The sequence below is a fragment of the Anopheles moucheti genome, chromosome 3 (genome assembly GCF_943734755.1).
Source record: "Anopheles moucheti chromosome 3, idAnoMoucSN_F20_07, whole genome shotgun sequence".
NCBI classification, from domain to species: Eukaryota; Metazoa; Arthropoda; class Insecta; order Diptera; family Culicidae; genus Anopheles; species Anopheles moucheti.
Genome location: NC_069141.1, coordinates 32,492,612 through 32,510,365, shown reverse-complemented (window position 1 = coordinate 32,510,365; position 17,754 = coordinate 32,492,612). Strand labels below are relative to the sequence as shown.

At 44.1% G+C, this 17,754-nt stretch overlaps 7 protein-coding genes and 1 non-coding gene across 8 annotated transcripts in view; 6 read left to right on the top strand and 2 right to left on the bottom strand.

The window, feature by feature from the left end:
• Positions 1–4,633: 4,633 nt before the first annotated feature.
• LOC128301707 (collagen alpha-1(I) chain-like) lies at positions 4,634–8,173 on the bottom strand. Its single transcript, XM_053038301.1, has one exon. The coding sequence runs from the start codon at positions 7,870–7,872 to the stop codon at positions 6,304–6,306; it is 1,569 nt and encodes a 522-aa protein (XP_052894261.1). The 5' UTR covers positions 7,873–8,173; the 3' UTR covers positions 4,634–6,303.
• A 106-nt stretch (positions 8,174–8,279) lies between these two features.
• Positions 8,280–9,907, top strand: LOC128301708 (general transcription factor 3C polypeptide 5). The gene is made up of 2 exons (XM_053038302.1): positions 8,280–8,464; positions 8,530–9,907. The coding sequence occupies exons 1-2, from the start codon at positions 8,330–8,332 to the stop codon at positions 9,799–9,801; spliced, it is 1,407 nt and encodes a 468-aa protein (XP_052894262.1). The 5' UTR covers positions 8,280–8,329; the 3' UTR covers positions 9,802–9,907.
• Positions 9,908–10,100: 193 nt separating this feature from the next.
• LOC128301709 (vesicle transport through interaction with t-SNAREs homolog 1A) lies at positions 10,101–11,247 on the top strand. Its single transcript, XM_053038303.1, has 3 exons — positions 10,101–10,236; positions 10,329–10,738; positions 10,796–11,247. Exons 1-3 carry the CDS (start codon positions 10,146–10,148, stop codon positions 10,943–10,945), a joined length of 651 nt encoding a protein of 216 aa, XP_052894263.1. The 5' UTR covers positions 10,101–10,145; the 3' UTR covers positions 10,946–11,247.
• Positions 11,248–11,467: 220 nt separating this feature from the next.
• LOC128301786 (protein l(2)37Cc) lies at positions 11,468–13,015 on the top strand. The gene is made up of 2 exons (XM_053038415.1): positions 11,468–11,806; positions 11,879–13,015. The coding sequence occupies exons 1-2, from the start codon at positions 11,719–11,721 to the stop codon at positions 12,607–12,609; spliced, it is 819 nt and encodes a 272-aa protein (XP_052894375.1). The 5' UTR covers positions 11,468–11,718; the 3' UTR covers positions 12,610–13,015.
• A 104-nt stretch (positions 13,016–13,119) lies between these two features.
• On the bottom strand, positions 13,120–14,570 carry LOC128301952 (60S ribosomal protein L34-like). Its single transcript, XM_053038637.1, has 3 exons — positions 14,498–14,570; positions 14,124–14,202; positions 13,120–13,597 (listed from the first exon to the last, which is right to left on the bottom strand). Exons 2-3 carry the CDS (start codon positions 14,186–14,188, stop codon positions 13,258–13,260), a joined length of 405 nt encoding a protein of 134 aa, XP_052894597.1. The 5' UTR covers positions 14,189–14,202; positions 14,498–14,570; the 3' UTR covers positions 13,120–13,257.
• A 331-nt stretch (positions 14,571–14,901) lies between these two features.
• On the top strand, positions 14,902–16,391 carry LOC128303358 (ras-related protein Rab-30). The gene is made up of 2 exons (XM_053040289.1): positions 14,902–15,178; positions 15,246–16,391. Exons 1-2 carry the CDS (start codon positions 14,996–14,998, stop codon positions 15,693–15,695), a joined length of 633 nt encoding a protein of 210 aa, XP_052896249.1. The 5' UTR covers positions 14,902–14,995; the 3' UTR covers positions 15,696–16,391.
• Positions 16,392–16,530: 139 nt separating this feature from the next.
• The window catches only part of LOC128301272 (bone morphogenetic protein receptor type-1B), a 117,615-nt gene continuing 116,391 nt past the window's right edge, over positions 16,531–17,754 (top strand). The window contains exon 1 of the mRNA XM_053037661.1: positions 16,531–16,663. Coding sequence (XP_052893621.1) covers positions 16,594–16,663 — 70 coding nt within the window. The 5' untranslated portion in view covers positions 16,531–16,593. The remainder of the gene's footprint in view (positions 16,664–17,754) is intronic.
• On the top strand, positions 17,237–17,309 carry Trnak-cuu (transfer RNA lysine (anticodon CUU)). Its single transcript has one exon. It is a non-coding gene; the product is annotated as a tRNA-Lys (tRNA).

Below are 17,754 nucleotides of genomic sequence, written 5' to 3'. Positions count from 1 at the left end.
AAAAGGCGGGAGCATTGGAATTCTTGATGCAGTGCTGGAATCCGATTGGAAGTAAATGAGATTTCCTTCAACCTATATAAATTATAAACATTTCTCATTCATACAAATGTCTGCCCGAGGACACGTTATGACACGAAACGTTGTTTGTACGAGTTCTCTGTGGAGGAGCAGTTGGCCCTTGATAAAAACTTCATTCCTGTAAAACCTCACGAGATACGGCCGATTTTATCACCACACATCATTCTATACGATCGAGATGTTTCGTAGCGGTACGCGGGTTTTCCATTACATTTCCCATTACATTCACACAAACCGATGGGGTTCACTGGTTTTCACGCCTTAAGAAAACAAATTGTAAAAGGTCTCGTTGGCTAATGGAACCGATAATAAACGTAATCTGCTCCGCAAACACGCGCACAAAAAACACACAGCCACAAAACGGTCGAGTTAATAGCCATTCACCGCAACAGTCATTTCTCTTTCTCTTTCTCTCTGTATGACAATGAAAAATCGATACATTTCATTCAAATTGTCAATCCTGGTGGCCTTCCGGAGCCCCGGATGAACTATCGCTGGCATGAGGATCACGCATACGAGCATCCGCGGACCATGTACTCATAGCAGCATGCCGTCACTAATTGTCTTTCACGCGCACTTTCCACCATCTTCTCTCGTGTACACAGGGTCTTGATCGATTCGGATGAATCATATCGTGTCCCAAACAGTTTGCACAAACGTCATTACACCACAGTCGAAAACTAGCACGAACTTTGTTTGTCTGATATCCAAAGCATCGCAGAATTTGAAGATCATCTTCGTCAGCACGGACCGATTAACGTCAGATCAACTGTTAAGAAGCACGTGAACACTAGCAAGAAATTGAACACAATACCCCTAAAACAACAATGCGCACATCCGGACACCGGAACAGGAAAACGAAACCGGTGACGCAGATAAGCGTGTGCGCACCGCAGGAAATGCCGACTCTCACTGTTTGCCGATGGCGATGGCGTTTGCTTTTTTACCGCGGCAAGACCCAGGGCTGAATAATTGATCCTCGATGTTCGATGTGCGAGGACGCGCAGGAACTCGCACGGAACCATACGCTATAGTAGCATGATACTAAACGCCGCTCTCGCTCCGTATGTGAACCAACGCACACGCACACACACCTACATAACATATGGGTGTAGGTATTCTTTTGTCCACCCTACCCAATATCGCGAGTGTCCTTTCACCTTCAACGGTCAGCGTCCCTGGTAGTACGCGTCTGTGGTTGTGAACGGGTGATGATGATGATGGTCAGCGTCGAAGCGACGAACACATGACACACAGTGACAGCGACTAAGCAAGTATGGAAAGCGATACTCCAATACTTACGAGTTCTTCCTGGCTGTCTGTAGGTCGGCCGTCTGGGTTCCGGACGCGAAGCGACCCAATTTTTGCATCACACCACCTGATTGCGATCTTTTATAAGCGTTTTATACTGGCGGAACTCGAATCGGTATCGGAAACTTTCATCTTCATTTGCACATTTTTTTATCATCTGTTTGGGTATGATTAAATATGTACTAATGGCGTCACGGAGGACGACCGCGTGGCATTAGCATCATAACAATGTAAAACAAGAATTAGTAAACGCAATTCGTACCGTGGAGCCTTGTGCGGTGTCGGTTTTTGTTTTTGTGTTGGCCTTTAAAATTCAATAAATTATTTTAAATACCGGAACCGTTCCAGATGGTTCGATTCGGCCGTCCCATTCCGCTTGGTGCATTAGTAACGCTGGATCGATTGATTCTAATGACAATTTTCAACACCCTTTCACATGGGGTGTACCACACATGACACCGGTTAGCGAGTCATTTCGAGGAGGTCACACCGGTTGACAGCGAACAGACATGACGCGACAGAGAGAGAGAGAGAGAGAGAAAAGGAAAACCCAATTGTTTCCGACGATGGGAAAATTTGTTTTCTGTCACGGGTCACCAACACCTTGCCTGCCACGGGGAGGGCTGTTACTGCATCATCCAAAACCCCCACCAGTGTCCCTAGTGTCCCCTAGTGCATGACAGGTTCCATTTTTCATCCGACACTAGACACTGGCCGCCGGTTTCAATCGCCTGGTGTGAGTTTTCTCCGACCTAATTACAGCAGCTCATCGTTTAAACAGGCTGTTTAGTGGGTTTCCCCTGGTTGTAATTTCGTTCCACTGCACGCGGTCCAAAGTGGCCACCGTGGCTTTGCTTTCGATAGTGGATAAACACTATCATTTGGTGGGCGAAACCACTGGTGGACCCTCTAATAACAGGGACCTCCGCTGGGTGAGTTTCAACCGGTGCGGACTATTTAAAAATTGTACCATTGACCTCAGGCTCCTGGATAGGTGCTCGAGAGAAAAAGTAACACTTGTGAAATGTGTGTAATGATTTTACATTAATTTAAATTTCGCTCATCAATTATTTGATGGCCTAAATTTCTTTCACAATGACGTTTATATACAGGCCATTGTTTGTAGTGTCCATTTTAGAGTCTAACTCATTTTTCGAGCAAAATTATGTGGACCATTTGTCTACGATTTCGAGTTTGAGGCCTTGCGTTGTCTCTTAAACAAGCAGTCTAATAAACGATCGTTTACCCTTATAGAACGCATTAACGTGTCCATTATTCATCACAAATAGCACCGAGACGAGCTTTTCAAGGACTGCAACATGTGCCATTCTTCCCGTGATCAATAATTCAACGCTCAAAACTTCTTGCATCCGGCAGTGTCTGAAAATTGAAAAAGGGAGGAAGGTAAAACATTCTCCCTTCTCCATCTTGTTACAGTGAAATAAAAGACACACATAAATGAGCAGGATACGTCTTGGTTATATAATTTATTCGTGTCAACTGGCCTGTTCAGGGTAAAATATGAGCAACGAAAGTAAATGTGACTTACAGGGTATGAGCAATATTCGATTTCTTTAAATAGAACCCGCTAAAGGTTAATGAGGTCGGAAAATTTAATACATAGACATTATCCTTGTTGTTGTTTGAATACTTCTACATATATTGGGACGCATTAGAAGAAATGATTTAGTAAAAAAAACAATTATTCAATAGAATAATAAAAAGCAGAGTCATACAACAATGCAATACAATATGAGATAATGTCATATAATATTCGGTAATGTACGATTCATCAAAAAGAATAGGAAAAGTGTACATTTATGTCTCTATTTTTCTACAATTTCATTTCCATACACAGTTCTTTTAAACCAAAAATTAACATTCCCAAAAACCGTTTAAAACCACAGAATTCACAATACTTTTTAATTACAGCTGCCATCTTTAATTTTGAAAATGCTATAAAAGACGCCTAAAGATAGGCAATTGGCCAAACATATCCTTGCCGAAGGGTTATGAGCAAGTAGTGCGCCTAGGAAACATTACTTCTTCTTCTTGGTCCGCTCATAGTTGTGCATGTCCTGCTGACATGGACCAATCGGTTTTTAGGAAGTTCGGTCCATAGCTGTTCTCAAGCACCCTTGGCTACATCCGATCTCCGACAGGTTCTGCTCCACTTGATCAAGTCAACTCGCTGCGCTCCTCTGCGTCTTGTATCGAACGGCTCGCTGGCGAGCACCTTCCTGGTGGGACATGACTGGGGTTTGAAAATGGCGAGAGCGTTGGCGTCCTCCGTCTGTATCGTCCAAGAGTCATGACCATAGAGGACTACCGGACGTATCAATGTGCGAAATATCATGAATTTCGTGTGAGGGTGGAATCTTCTGGATCGCAGGAGTTTTTGATCCTGCGGTCAGCGCCCTTCGGGTACTCACGCACTCATCGCACCATGTGCGTAGGGATTTGATGCTCTCAGCAGAAGCAATGGAGAATCTGCCGTTGAGTAAAGATTTAGTCGGTGGTCAATTTGGACGCCGCCTGGTAGCTTCCGACGAAATCTGTAGCAAGGGACGCAAGTCTGCAAAAGAGTATTCGGAACAGGATCTCAAAGGCAGCATTCAGGACTGTGAAGGCTTGGAAGTTAGCACAGTCCAACCTGTCGCCCTTTTTGTACACTGGGTGTTTGACACCCAGTTTCTACTCATCCGGTAGTTCTTCCTATTCCCAAATCCTTACATTCAGCCGATGCATGATAGCGGTTAGCCTCTCCGGTCCCATTTTGAACAGTACGACCACCAGCAGCTTAGGAATCACCACAATAACCAAAATCACTGTATCATGCATATATTTTATTGTATTTAGAAATAAATTGTTTAATTACCCCATTGTTTAACAAAGAAGTTTCTCAGGCAGTTGGCACATCTTACCGTCAGAAGAAAAGAAATTGTGATAAACGCCACCTAGCAGATTTAGTTAACAAACTATCCCGACACGATCTTGATTCTCTGGTTCAGATTAAGTTACGATGTTGGAACATGAACTAACCTTTTCCAAAGTTCCAGCATTTCGTCCAACATCTCCAAACTTCTATTTGAAGACACAAGAGTATGATATCCACCTCATCACATCGGCAAAGTTCAGCAACGTCTTGCTTAAGTGTATCGCAGTTTTCGCAGAATGGTGAATAGTTAGCAGAGCATGTGATATATTGTTAATTCTGCGAGTACGATGAAGAACTCATACTGGCATCAAGTTTTATTTTATTGTTGCATTCTCTCACTGTGAGCAAACAAAGTGCTGATTACAAAAATGGCATGGATGGTTGCATAAAATATTTTTCATGGAATTTTAAAAGCCTTTCAATTCTGGTGTTTGCCACGAAGCGTTTTAATATCACCGCAATATAAAATTTTATATTTAAATAATTAATTGAACTGGTTCTTGCAGAAGTGCGCAGGCATGTTTGTGGTAAAAACAGTGTTTTTTAAAATACTTTCCCTTTCGATCTGCTAGTGCTTTCTGTACTATGTCACCTGTCTAATATACTAATACGATGGTGGTCAACCATTCAAAGTTGGCATTCTAAAAGATATATAACCCATGCCTCTGTTTTTGTTGTAGTTTTGATTCAAGCTACGCTAAATCGCGAATCGAATGCTCTCGTGGCATATGGGGCCACTCAATACTACACTCAATATGGAATCTAAATTTGAATTTTAATACCCCATCTAGGCTATTTTAAAAGATAAGGATAGTTTTTTTTTATATCATGGCCCAAATATGCATTACTACAACGTTGTGTAGTAAACAGTTGTATAATATTTCTAGCTCTATCGAACAAAGAAAAAAAACTTTTACAAATTTACTTCGATTTGGCGACATGACAATGCAAGAACATCGTATAGTAATTGTTACGGTGGTCACTTACAATCTACACTGGTGTAAACGTTACTCTATATAAACATATCCGGTCATTATTAGTTCGCTTGAAATGCTACTAACATTAAGACACGACATTTCTGAAATAAAGTACAGCACAGGTAAAGAGAGTGGTAAAGGTTCTTCCGGTTGGAGTATATAGATGTGTTGGCTTCATTCGGAATAGAGAAAATCCTTCAGTATACAATTTAAATGTCATACTCTAATCACTGAAATTACAATATCCTCTGCCATGTACTGCCAGAGAGCATGAGATAGAAGAAGAATGGCCATCACAATGACGATTACAATCAAGGAGTTCGGGATTGGGACACCTAAGACATTTAGACATCCAACAAGTCGTCTATTTTTCTAGGCATTGTTGCCATTACTGATCCGTTCGCGTAAAAGACTTTCTAGTACAGTGTCTGCCAGTTCCTATTAATTTATATCAATTCAATATACGTGATGTTAACAAAAGACACAGGTATTTAAGATAATCATAGTATAAACCGTTTGATAAGGATGATAGCTCCAATCAAATCACACGTGCTGTAATACTATAACCGAAGTAAAGCTAGTGCTAGTCTGAGCAGATCACATATCGAAAGAATTTGTGTTGAAATCTCCGCTTGAGTTGTGGCAGAAGCGAAAAATGTTCCTGAACTATGTTAACTTGACAAATCGTAAATAAGTGTTTCAGTACACAACAGTGCAGACAAAACTGCTGCTGGCCATTTTGCCTTTAAAAGACAACTCAGCTATGCTCTGAAGCTGCGTGAGTGAAGAAGAACAATTCAGGTGAGATTATTCATGCTAATTGTATGGCTAAAACGATTGTTAAAAGATTTTGCTTAAACCGTTTCTAAAGAGCGATACGACCAAGTCGTCTTTTTTGAATATAAAAAAAAAAAATTATTGCAAAACTATTAACCAAAATGCACGTACAAATACTTCATTCATCGATTTGTAATCGATAGTCTAAGGACTAGACGGAAATTAAAAACAGATAATCACACGCAAGCTGCCCGAAAAGATTAATGCCCCAAGGGCCGTTAAAAGCGATATCGTCTGCATGGTGGCTCCACTCGTAGTTTTGTACTGTGATGCAGTGGCGGGTGTGACTGTTTCCGGTGGAGCTGCACTATTATTCGGTGCCAATGACAGCGGTGGATGTTCCGGATCCGGGATGAACTGTCCGTTGGCGTCATAACGGCCGGGAGTAAACATTTGAGACAGTGGATCGTACAAACCCGACTGGAAAATGTTCGTCTCAGGTATGTACCGTCCCGGTGTGAAGATTCCCGTTGTTGGATCGTATTCACCCGGTGGGACATACTGTCCGGTGGCGGGATAATACTGACCCGGTGGTGGAATATACTGCTTAGCATTTGGATCGACGGTGGTCGTTTCAGCGGGAGCAGTTTGAACAGGTGCTTGAGACATTGGGTTCGAACTATCGGGCTCGGCAGCTCCAGGCATTGGAGCTAATGGGACACCTGATTGACCGTTGGTACCAGATGCTGGAGGTGCATTCGGTACAGCAGCAACACCGGAAGTTTGAACCGGGGCTGGTGCTGCTCCTTCCACTGGAGTTGCCCCGGCAGCCGGTGCAGCTGGTGCGGCTGGTGCTGCTGGTGCATGATTGTTGATGATTGTCACACCGTTATCACGGTACCGTCCACGATCCTCCGGACGAAGCGCATTGTACAGAGCCGATCCAGCAGCTCCTGCTATCAAACCCGTTCCAATACCAGCTGCAATTCCACCAACACCAATTCCGGAGCTCTGCGGTTTGTACGCACCAACCGGAATGGCCGCCACAGGGAACGAAGGTGCTGGAGCATAATTGACCGGTGGAGCAAAGCCACCACCCTGGAATGTGCCATGGGGTGCACCGAATCCAGTTGCTGGAGGATGATAGCCAGAACCTCCATATCCTCCCATTGGTTGACCAAATCCTCCGGGTTGACCGTACGAGCCCGGTTGGCCAAAACCTGGTTGACCCGGTCGGAAACCTTGATTTCCTGGACTATACATTGGCGGTTGTTCATTGAAGCGTGAGTTCATGTTAGGATTGTTCACGGCCGAATATGGCGGCGGTGGTCCATGGGAGTATGGTGGCGGAGGAGCTCCCGGAGCCGAGTGGGTCTGATGTGTATTATGTGTTGCCTGTACCGGGTACGGAGGCTTAGCTGCATTAGACTGTACCGGATAGGGAGGTTTATTGGCAGCAGGCTGCGCAACGGAACCTGCTGGTTTTGCCTGATTGTTCACATTCCATCCAATATTGCGCTGGTTCGAAGTATCCACTGGAGCAGATGGCTTCGGAGCGGGCTTCACAGGGGCTGGTTTCGCTTGGTAGTTGTTGTAGCTCAAACTTCCCGGATTACTGTAGCTGGTCGAGCTAGGTTTCGAAACACGACCAGAAGAGGATGACGAAGACGAGCTTTTGCTGCGACTTTTTGTCTTCACTGCTTCGACCTTCGGAACCAGGCACGAAACGCCCAACAGTACGCAAAAGACTAGCACTTTGAAGCGCCTGCTTTCATTACCTCTTTCTCTCATGATGCCCTTTTTCGTTTAAGTGGAAATTATCAAAGCTTTGTATCTGTCTTTTCACCTGTTTCGACTAATTAGATTTATAAAAAACACTACATGTGGCACCAGTTGTGCAAATACTGAGGACTACTTCCTGGTACGATTAATTTTCCAAGGACACTCACTACTACGTAGTTATATATTGTCTTTATACAGACGCTATTTCACAATACACAAGAATACTACACAATATTACGTACGATATGTTGAACTTATCGAAAATAACACAAAAACTCTATTTTACCAAGCTTTTGTTGATCAATTTTTGCACAAATGGTTTTCTTTCTTCGCTCCTTTGCGCATGACGTTTATGTGTGCTGTCAACCACCTGTCAGTTTAGCGGAAAGGAAAATAAACAAACAATTCACGCGTAGTTTTCTATTGCGCTGAAATCGTGAAATTCCTCCCTGGTTTATCGAAAAAAATGATGGATTACAGTTCAAAAACTGCCTACGAACATGAATTTCATAGAAATTTTGTGTGTATCGTATATCCTGGAATTGTACGCAACCCAGATCGCATGGTGGAAACATTGGGAGGCATCCGCGAAATAAGTACCGTAAGTAGAACCCGAAAAACCATTCCTGTTGGAGAGAATGTTAAGAAAGAATTACTCCATTACAGACATTCGGGCAAGAGAAACGGCGGCTAGAGTTACGATTCCGCCCAGACTGCATTTACTCCAAACCTGCGTATGGTGATGGACGGCCGACGACTGGGCTTGTGCTGAAGGTGAAGGTTCAACGTAGAAAATCCCAACCAGAATACAGATCCATCAGCTCGGTCAAGATTATGGGCTGCGTTCGACGGTGCTATAATTTCGATTCACTGTGCGACTTTCAACAGCTACCCGCGTTTCATATGCCTACGACCGGGAAAGTGGAATGTGTGCACAATGAAATTGTTCCGAAGGGAGTCAACACAGCAAGTCCCTTGGAAAAATCAGCGAACGTTCCGTTTTTTCTACCGCCCATTAATTTCAGTCGTAACGATACAATGAATACGTTCGTATTGCGTGAGCCGAAGAAAAATAGGAGTTCATCGATCGATAACTGTTACCGAAGACGGCGGCAAAAGTACGGTATCTATAACACATTTTCGCTAACCGACCCCATTCCAGAGAAAGCCACTGTCCAGGCGCTGCAAATGCTGACAAAAAAAGTCGTCACAGGACAGGAAGTGGATGTGGTACGGGCCGCTTTTAAGACGCGCCCCATATGGACAAAGAATGCACTGATCAACGTTAACAAGCTCGAGTTTAGCTCCCAAACACTGGGTGTCATTCTACCGTCCATCGCTTTCTACTACGTGAACGGTCCTTGGCGTGGTACGTGGGTGCGTTATGGGTACGATCCGCGGAAGCATTTCGAGGCACGCGTCTATCAGCTGCTAGACTTTCGCGTGCGTTCCATCGGTTCGGTGCACGAGTGCATCAAAATTAAGCGACTGTCGCTTACGAAAGTGAACTATCGCATGGCGGAATCGGTGTCGCTGTATAAGGACGATGAGCAAAATTTCGTCAACAGTACGTTCGACGAGGATACTGTTCCACCGTATCGCGTGATATACTATCAGTATTGTGACATTCATCTGAAAAAGATACAAGAGATGCTGAAAAAAGTCCCCTCACCCAAGAATGGGACGGTGTGTGACGAGCGCAATGGATGGTTACCGTACCGGTTCGATGATCAGTGTCGCAACATCATGATGGAGATTGTGCTAAACAACATACGGAGACTGAGCGAGGCGAACCCGGAAGTATGCAGCGCAATGGAATCGGTGGAAGATGATGACGATGAGGAGGCTGATGAGGGTGAGATGTCAGGATTCGAGGACGATGAAGAGGAAGAATTGGAAGGCAACATCGATTCGATGGACGATTCGATAACGGATTGAAATGCATCATTTAGGTACCATTTGATCGTTTGTGTCTACTCCAATCATGTATTGAAACAAATAATTTGCATTTAAGACGCATTCAGATAATTGGCTCAAATAAACAAAAACACTGAACAACGCAACAAGATTTCCTCATTCATTTGTACGATTGTAATCGATACGACACTGCAAACGGATGGTTTGAATGCGTTTGACAATTATGCACTGGTTGTGAAGCAGCCCTGAACAAAACGTCACTCGCGCAGGCATGAAAACATTGGACAAGAGAAAAAAATTGTAGTGCTTCGTGACGAAAAGGGATATGGAAGGAATCCTTCTTCTGTGAATGTTTAATCTTTCCAATGGAGCTGATACAGGACTACGAACAACAATATGCCGTGCAGACGGCCGAAATTACTGCTCAGATTGGTCGAATTGCGGTTGCAAGTGGAGGTAGGCAAGCTAGAGACCCGCTTATCACCTTAAATATGGTAAGCTGGGACAGTGTTGACCAATCCCTACCGTGTGTTTGATTGCTTTTGTAGCGGAACGCAATAAACTGATTTCCGACGTCGACCGCCAGCTGGAAGAATCGCAAGAATTGCTGGAACAAATCGGACTGGAGATTCGTGACATTCCACAGAATTTGCGTGCCGCGTACACCTCACGATTGAACTGTTATCAGGCCGAATGGAAACGATTGCAGCAAGAGTTCAATAATGCGAAAGTGGCCCGATCGAAGGCAGGGTACGATTCATCGGTGGATGATTTTGACGAGATAGGCATACAGGAGGACCAGAAACGGCGGTTGCTAGATAATACGGAACGGTTGGAACGTACCAGCAACTATCTGAACGATGCGTACCGCGTTTCGATCGAAACGGAACAGATAGGCACACAGGTTCTGGCCGACCTTAGTCAGCAGCGAGAAACCATTCAGCGATCGAGAGGAAGGGTAAATACATTCGATGCATATGCATTCCGTTGCTAACGAAATTCTCTTGCATTGTAGCTTCGTGAGACGGATGCTGATTTGAGCCGATCTTCCCGGATTCTGAACTCAATGATTATGCGTGCAATGCGTGAGAAGTTCATTCTCGTTGTCGTGGTAGTGGCTATATTTCTTGTCCTTATCTTAAGTATTTATTTCTCCATATCGTAATCATTTGCTGTGATGATTCATGATTCGTCATCGACGGCAAGCGATTTAGTCCGTTCCTTTGGATTGTATTCGATGTTCTGGTATGCCGGTTGGAACGTTAGGTAGGATAATGATTTTATTTCGTTTGCTGTTTTGTTTTGTGATATTTGTTTCCGATTTTCCTGAAGCTTATTCGTACTGTGTAGACTTTTATCCTAAAGTGAGATCAGTTTTGCCTTTCAACACCACCTGTATCACTCGTAAGTGCAACTGCGTTAAGCTAAAATATTTATGTACAATAAAAATGAACCTTTCAACCATTCCATCCCGTTGAATATAGAGGTGTATCGAATTTTAGAATCATCGTTGTAGAAAAAAAAGGGAAGGATATTTGAAAAATAGTTCCTACTGGCAACACTGGCATCTAGTGTCGCAACTTCATTTGGCCGCACGGGTTATCTTGACAGATTGATTTTGTTCTCAAATTGCATCAGGTTCACGTTTTGCATTACGCAAAGTTTATCTGTCGGTGAAAAGTGTAAAGTACGTTTCAGGAACTATTTTACTTTTAACAACATTCTATCCATCCTTATCCAACCAAACTTGCAAGCGGTCGCATAAAGAATAATCCGAAACGAAAGCTTGCCGAATATTTCTTCCGGCACAAGAAACACATCTAACCTCATTTGCCAAATATGATGCAATTGTTGTGTTTCATTTGTTTGGTCGAACGCGCCAGTTGATTTCATTTGTACCTTCAATTTACATTCCAGATATCGTAGAAGAAGCTCAGAATGGCAACACAGTTTTTGAACCGCATTGGCCAGCTTGGTCTAGGAGTGGCCGTCATCGGTGGAGTTGTAAACTCGGCGTTATATAACGGTATGTAGCAGCAGAAGACTCTTGTTTACTAGCTGCCGAATCGTAGCTAATAGTGTTTCTTCCATTCCGCAGTTGATGGAGGACATCGTGCCGTAATTTTCGATCGATTCACTGGTGTCAAACAGCTGGTGACCGGCGAAGGAACACATTTTTTCGTGCCGTGGGTTCAGCGTCCGATTATTTTCGATATTCGCTCCCAACCACGCAACGTACCGGTGGTGACCGGTAGTAAGGATCTGCAGAACGTAAACATCACGCTCCGTATTCTGTTCCGGCCGGTTCCGGACCAGTTGCCCAAGATCTACACCATCCTGGGTCAGGATTACGATGAGCGCGTGTTACCTTCGATTACGACGGAAGTTTTGAAGGCGGTGGTGGCCCAGTTTGATGCTGGCGAGCTGATCACACAGCGTGAAATGGTATCGCAGAAAGTGTCGGACGATCTGATGGAACGTGCGGCACAGTTCGGTGTGATTCTTGACGACATTTCCATCACGCATCTGACGTTCGGCAAGGAATTCACGCAAGCCGTCGAAATGAAGCAGGTTGCCCAGCAGGAAGCGGAGAAGGCTCGGTTCATGGTCGAGAAGGCGGAACAGATGAAGCAGGCCGCAATCATTACTGCCGAGGGTGATGCACAGGCCGCCCAGATGTTGGCCCGTTCGCTGAAGGAATCTGGTGATGGTTTGATTGAACTGCGACGAATTGAAGCTGCCGAAGACATTGCCTACCAGATGAGCCGATCGCGTGGCGTCAATTATCTGCCCGCTGGCCAACAGACGCTGCTTAGCCTTCCACAGTAACCGACTGGTGGTTAGGAAAGGACCAACAGTGTTCCCGCTATCTTACCTTACTAAGTGTGTGTCATTGCGAAGAATATGGTTTAAGTCAAATGCTGTTTTCCAGAAAAGTCATCAGCACGCAAACCACGCATTTGTTGGGCTCAAAATGTTCCGGCTGCGATGAACGGTGGACTATTTAGAGGAACGAATTGTTTCATTTGGAGAACCTCTGCCACGATATGATCATCCTGCTCGCATTACTAGCGTTATTCATCAGAAAAGTGCATTTGGAACATTTGTTTAACCGGTGGTTTATAATAGGGATAACATTAGAGAGTTGTCGGGGAAAGATGTCCAGTGAACAATCTTTTACGTCACACGGAAGCTTAGCTGTACAGGGCATTTAAAGGGGAGAAAAGTAAACATCTAAACTACAAACCCAATCTGACTTAATTTCTCATCGAAAGAAAACAGTTTCTTCATTCGAGGATTTCGGTTCGTTTTGTATAGCAAATAAAAGTCGATTCCACATCCGTACCAACTGTTATGTGTTTATAGTTCTTTTCAGAGTGATTTCTTAACTTGTACACACACACACAGGCGCATCAACATCCTTCGGCATCCTCGTGCGTGCGCGGGCATTAAACCCGTCGGGACGCATACACCACCTTACTTCGATTTGCCGGTACTGGCTTTCGTCGGCTTGGTGACCTTCGGAACCTTGGCTGGTTTGTTGACAGGCTTGGCCTGTTGCTGAGCGCGTAGCACCTTTACGACCTTCTGTTCGTCGATCAGGAATGCACGGATGATGCGCTCACGCAGGCAACGGTGACACAGTACACCACCGAACGTACGAGTAACGGTCTTCAGACGGCGGCTCATACGCGGGCGTTCACACGGCCGGGATGGCTTGATACCGCTCAGTTCCTTCTTGCAGTGACCGCATTTCGGGAGAGTGCGGCGTTTCTTCTCATACAGGTACACCAGACGTCCACCAGGCGTGCGAACACTGAAAGAAAATAGAATCACGGGATTAAAACACACGATTACTTGAACAGAATACTCTAAAGAATCACTCTTTATCGACTTTCAGCTTTGTATTCGTCATGTGAAGTACCCTGACCCATCAGTGCTTCGAATCAGGATAGGCAAACGAGGAACAACATTTTTTTCTGGCACTAAAAGGGGGCATCGAAACACAAGAAACATACCAGCGAATCGATGGTAGCAAACAAATGTGCGTATGGTCACTAATTTTGATAATCTTAAGATAGACACTGTTCACGGACTGTTTTCTTCAAGGAAAGTATCATGCTCCATAATACACTCGGAAGCACGAATGGCAAATGAAGAACTTTTTTCTAGCACAAATCTATAGTCGCCGGAACACCAGGCAGTTGTGTACCGACGAAGTCGATTATTATGTGCGCATCTTCCAACTATTTCCGTACACAGTTCATAATCAAAGATGGAATGATTCTTTCGTAGAACCGAGATGTTTTAGCTTTGTTGTCTTGCAGTAAATTGATACGTACATACGGCGTTTGTTGGACTTGGTGTTGTACGACAAGCGTCGTCGAAGCGTCAGTCGCTGGACCATTTTGGCGAATTATCCTACAACGAGAAAAGAGACCGAATCATGTTAAGCACCAAAGAATAAAAAAATAAGACATTTTTCTTGAAAATTTTATGAAGGAACGTTGACAGCCAAGCATTCCGGCAACGAGCATCCACCGGTTCCCTGCACGATAACCGACAACAAACCAACGCTACTTATACATCTTTCACAATCCACAGCATTCTCATTTATCTTTCATAACACAGAAACAATATTCAAGATCCCGTGTAGCGATGGTTTTTTGTCCATTTCGTTTTGGAAAACCTTTAAAATCTCGTTAATAACACGCACCTTCACGAAATGTGTCCACTAGCAAGCACGTAAACCGGAAAAAGGGGGAAAACAAGAATGACAACAATGACAACATGATGACACTTTGCCGGAAACACGCAAACGCGTACTTTGATTTGTCCAGGAGCAGTTAAATGACAGGTCTGCGTTTTTGGGAATCTACAAATGCTTTTATGGCTCTAAAATTCCATCAACATTACTACAACTATGAGAAAAAATACTTCTGAGAGGCAGAATTAAAACTGGGTACTTAAATATCGAAAATGCTTCTTATACGTCTTCACATCGGATGCACTCAAACTGTGAATCGTGCACAATAAACGACTGCTCCTGCTGGGGGTGCCGTTGTTGTTTGATCAAAATAAAGAACTGTCAAAGCTAATTAATTAAATCAGTGCAAAAAGCGATCAAGAAAAAAACTCTAGAAAATCATCTCGCCGTCCCGTCTGCTTTTTGTTAACTAAAAAACCTTCGGCAGCTGTTCCCGATTGCGGGGAAATGATGGCTTCGGTGCGCATCCCGGAGCAAAAGATCATACTGTGTGGCGAGTATGGTGTGGGGAAAAGCTCAATATTCCGTCGGTTTGCAACGAACAACTTCGTAACATCGACCGACCGGAGGTCCACCCTTGGGCTGGATCACTTTGGACGGACATTCAATGTGGGAGACAAAGAGATTAAGGTAGGAGGAGTGTGTTTGTACTGTCGTTCGGTTCTTTTCCCTCACGTGACATTGTTGATGCTTTCAGCTTCAACTGTGGGACACCGGTGGTATGGAGCGGGTTGCATCGGTTACCTCTAGCTATTACAAGTTTGCCGAGGCCGCTATACTGGTGTTTGCGCTGGACAACGAATCCTCCTTTCACGCGCTGTCGCAGCACATGCTGGACGTGGTGACTTATGCTGAGAATGCCAAAATATTTCTCGTAGGCAATAAGGTAGACCTAGAATCTAGCAGTAACGATCCACCGGTGACGGATGCGGATATGGAATCGTTTTGCGAGCAGTGCCACAGCCTAATAAGCGCAACTTACAAAACATCGTGCAAGACCGGCGATGGGCTGGAGGAAATGTTCCGTGACATTGCGAGCACGCTGGTCGAATCGAACCGGTCACGATTGGAGCTGCAGGCGCTGGAAAGCCATGGTTTCAAGATCCATCCTCCGGATGAAGTGAACGACCCCGGTTGCTTATGCTAGTGCACTTGTCATCTTCATTCGTATCATGATTGTTCGCATTTTCGATTGCTCTTACCAGTAGCGGGACAAACGTTATTTTTATAACGATAATTGGTTTCCCATACGTTTCCTATTCAGCGTTCATAACTCTTTAACGTACAGCCGTCCGTGTGTAAGCTCTATCGAAAAGCATTTACATGATTTAATAAACTCGTTGCTGTAGTGACGAGTTGCATTCCTTTTGCCAAAAATTGCAGTCTATTAAACTAACCACGAGTGCTAACCGCATGCGTATGCAACCACAAGTAAGTGCCATCGAAACACCGGTTTACCGGAGCTTTAGGGGAAACACGTCAGGTTAAAAATGTAATCGAAAGCTAATTTATTAATAACATGCGTTCCACTCATCATTTAACAATTCTCGAACAATCATGTAAACTGTAAACGGATACTAATTTTAATGGTCGGCATAATCAGCTATAATTCGTAATGATTTCGATTGCAGGGCTTCTGATAAGTAGAGCTAGGTACAGCTTTCCTTGTTTTTTCATTTGATGTACATGTATTTATCAATCACATCACATCACGTTTGCGTAGGGCTTAGATATAAAATTGAAGCATTAAGGGAAAGAAGGTAGACGAACCGAAACGTACCGACCCCCATTGGTCGTGTAAAGTGTGTGTTTGTGAGATAAAGCTTTTTGAATAAACTATTGATTGAATAACATTTTTATCTGCTCGTTAACTTCTTTGTCCATTTAAGCAGAATGTTACTTGGGCTTGATCGCAATGCACAACATAAAAAAACATCGCCACGCTTGTTGACATGCACAAATGTCAAACGCGCTGGAAAAACAACGAAACATCGTCCAGGTGTAGTGATCGGAAATCGGAGTGATCGCGTACAGAAAAAAACAATATGAGTGTTTGTGATTATTTGGTGTTGTTGATGCTGTTTTCCGGTGGAATATTAGCGGCAAGTGATCAAGGTAAGTGCAGCAACTGTTATCCTAGCCGCTAAAAGGCACAATTCGTAGCCAATTTCGTACGCTGACGATCCCGACATTGTGGCTCCAATTGGAATCTCGGCACGGCACAGAAACCGGTTGCGTGAGTGAAACAGCACGAAGTGCGTCGTGGTTTGTTTGTGATGTTTGTGTGATGCTGCAAAGTGCATGTGATGTTTTCTATCGATAGTGATGCAACGACGAGCTGTTTGTAAATCGAATCTGGACAGACGGTACAATTGCTACGGAAATCGAATAGTTGCAACGCGTGCTGGGATTGAGCAGTGTTTGGAAGCGGTGAATATCATGATTTTAGTTCCTGTTTATGCTTCCGAAACATGCTACAGAATGCGAATACATCGATCTCTTTCGTACGGAGTGTGCGCAACTGTCCCATCAAAATGATCGCTGACCAAACGTATGATCGAATTCGTGGAGAGGGTGTTTATTGACACAAGGAAACGGGATCGGACAGAGCGATCTGAATCGAGGGATCAACATTAGAAAGGGCATTTGACGATGATCTGCTGAAGGTCGAAGCGCACAGTATGGCAGGCCCGGCTAGCTCAGTCGGTAGAGCATGAGACTCTTAATCTCAGGGTCGTGGGTTCGAGCCCCACGTTGGGCGCTTCTGGTTTTTTTTTGTTGTGCCTGAAGAATTAATCAAGTTCTTCGAGCATAGCTCCTCTTGCTATAAAATATATATCAAGAAATATGCTCATAACTTCAGCAACAAATTAATGTCATCAAATCTGCCATCGATCACGGTGTCCAGACGCCTTGATCCATATTATCTCTTCCCACGGTCACATTCCCGAACCGATCGTATATGGATGAAAATGGAATTTTCACACAAATTTCCCATGTGAGTACGGAAAGAAAAACTTTCCTTGTACAGCCGGGGGAGAGAGGTACCTGTTTGCAACATGTCGCCCTCGGTGGACGTATTGACAACCTGTCTTCCCTTGTTACACCGAAAGGAAATGTTGAAAGATAACCAGGATGAGAAAAAAGCGGTTACACTTCTTTTGCTTCGCCTCTCTATACGATGCGTGCTTTTCGATGAACTGATT

Excerpts from the sequence above, each read along its gene's own strand:
- LOC128301707 (XM_053038301.1), bottom strand. The coding sequence starts at position 7,872 with ATGAGAGAAAGAGGTAATGAAAGCAGGCGCTTCAAAGTGCTAGTCTTT.
- LOC128301708 (XM_053038302.1), top strand. The coding sequence starts at position 8,330 with ATGATGGATTACAGTTCAAAAACTGCCTACGAACATGAATTTCATAGA. Across the intron at positions 8,465-8,529 it reads GCATCCGCGAAATAAGTACC|ACATTCGGGCAAGAGAAACG; the intron begins GTAAGTAGAACC and ends ACTCCATTACAG.
- LOC128301709 (XM_053038303.1), top strand. The coding sequence starts at position 10,146 with ATGGAGCTGATACAGGACTACGAACAACAATATGCCGTGCAGACGGCC. Across the intron at positions 10,237-10,328 it reads AATTGCGGTTGCAAGTGGAG|CGGAACGCAATAAACTGATT; the intron begins GTAGGCAAGCTA and ends TTGCTTTTGTAG. Across the intron at positions 10,739-10,795 it reads TTCAGCGATCGAGAGGAAGG|CTTCGTGAGACGGATGCTGA; the intron begins GTAAATACATTC and ends CTTGCATTGTAG.
- LOC128301786 (XM_053038415.1), top strand. The coding sequence starts at position 11,719 with ATGGCAACACAGTTTTTGAACCGCATTGGCCAGCTTGGTCTAGGAGTG. Across the intron at positions 11,807-11,878 it reads AAACTCGGCGTTATATAACG|TTGATGGAGGACATCGTGCC; the intron begins GTATGTAGCAGC and ends TCCATTCCGCAG.
- LOC128301952 (XM_053038637.1), bottom strand. The coding sequence starts at position 14,188 with ATGGTCCAGCGACTGACGCTTCGACGACGCTTGTCGTACAACACCAAG. Across the intron at positions 13,598-14,123 it reads AAGTCCAACAAACGCCGTAT|TGTTCGCACGCCTGGTGGAC; the intron begins GTACGTATCAAT and ends ATTTTCTTTCAG.
- LOC128303358 (XM_053040289.1), top strand. The coding sequence starts at position 14,996 with ATGATGGCTTCGGTGCGCATCCCGGAGCAAAAGATCATACTGTGTGGC. Across the intron at positions 15,179-15,245 it reads TGGGAGACAAAGAGATTAAG|CTTCAACTGTGGGACACCGG; the intron begins GTAGGAGGAGTG and ends TGATGCTTTCAG.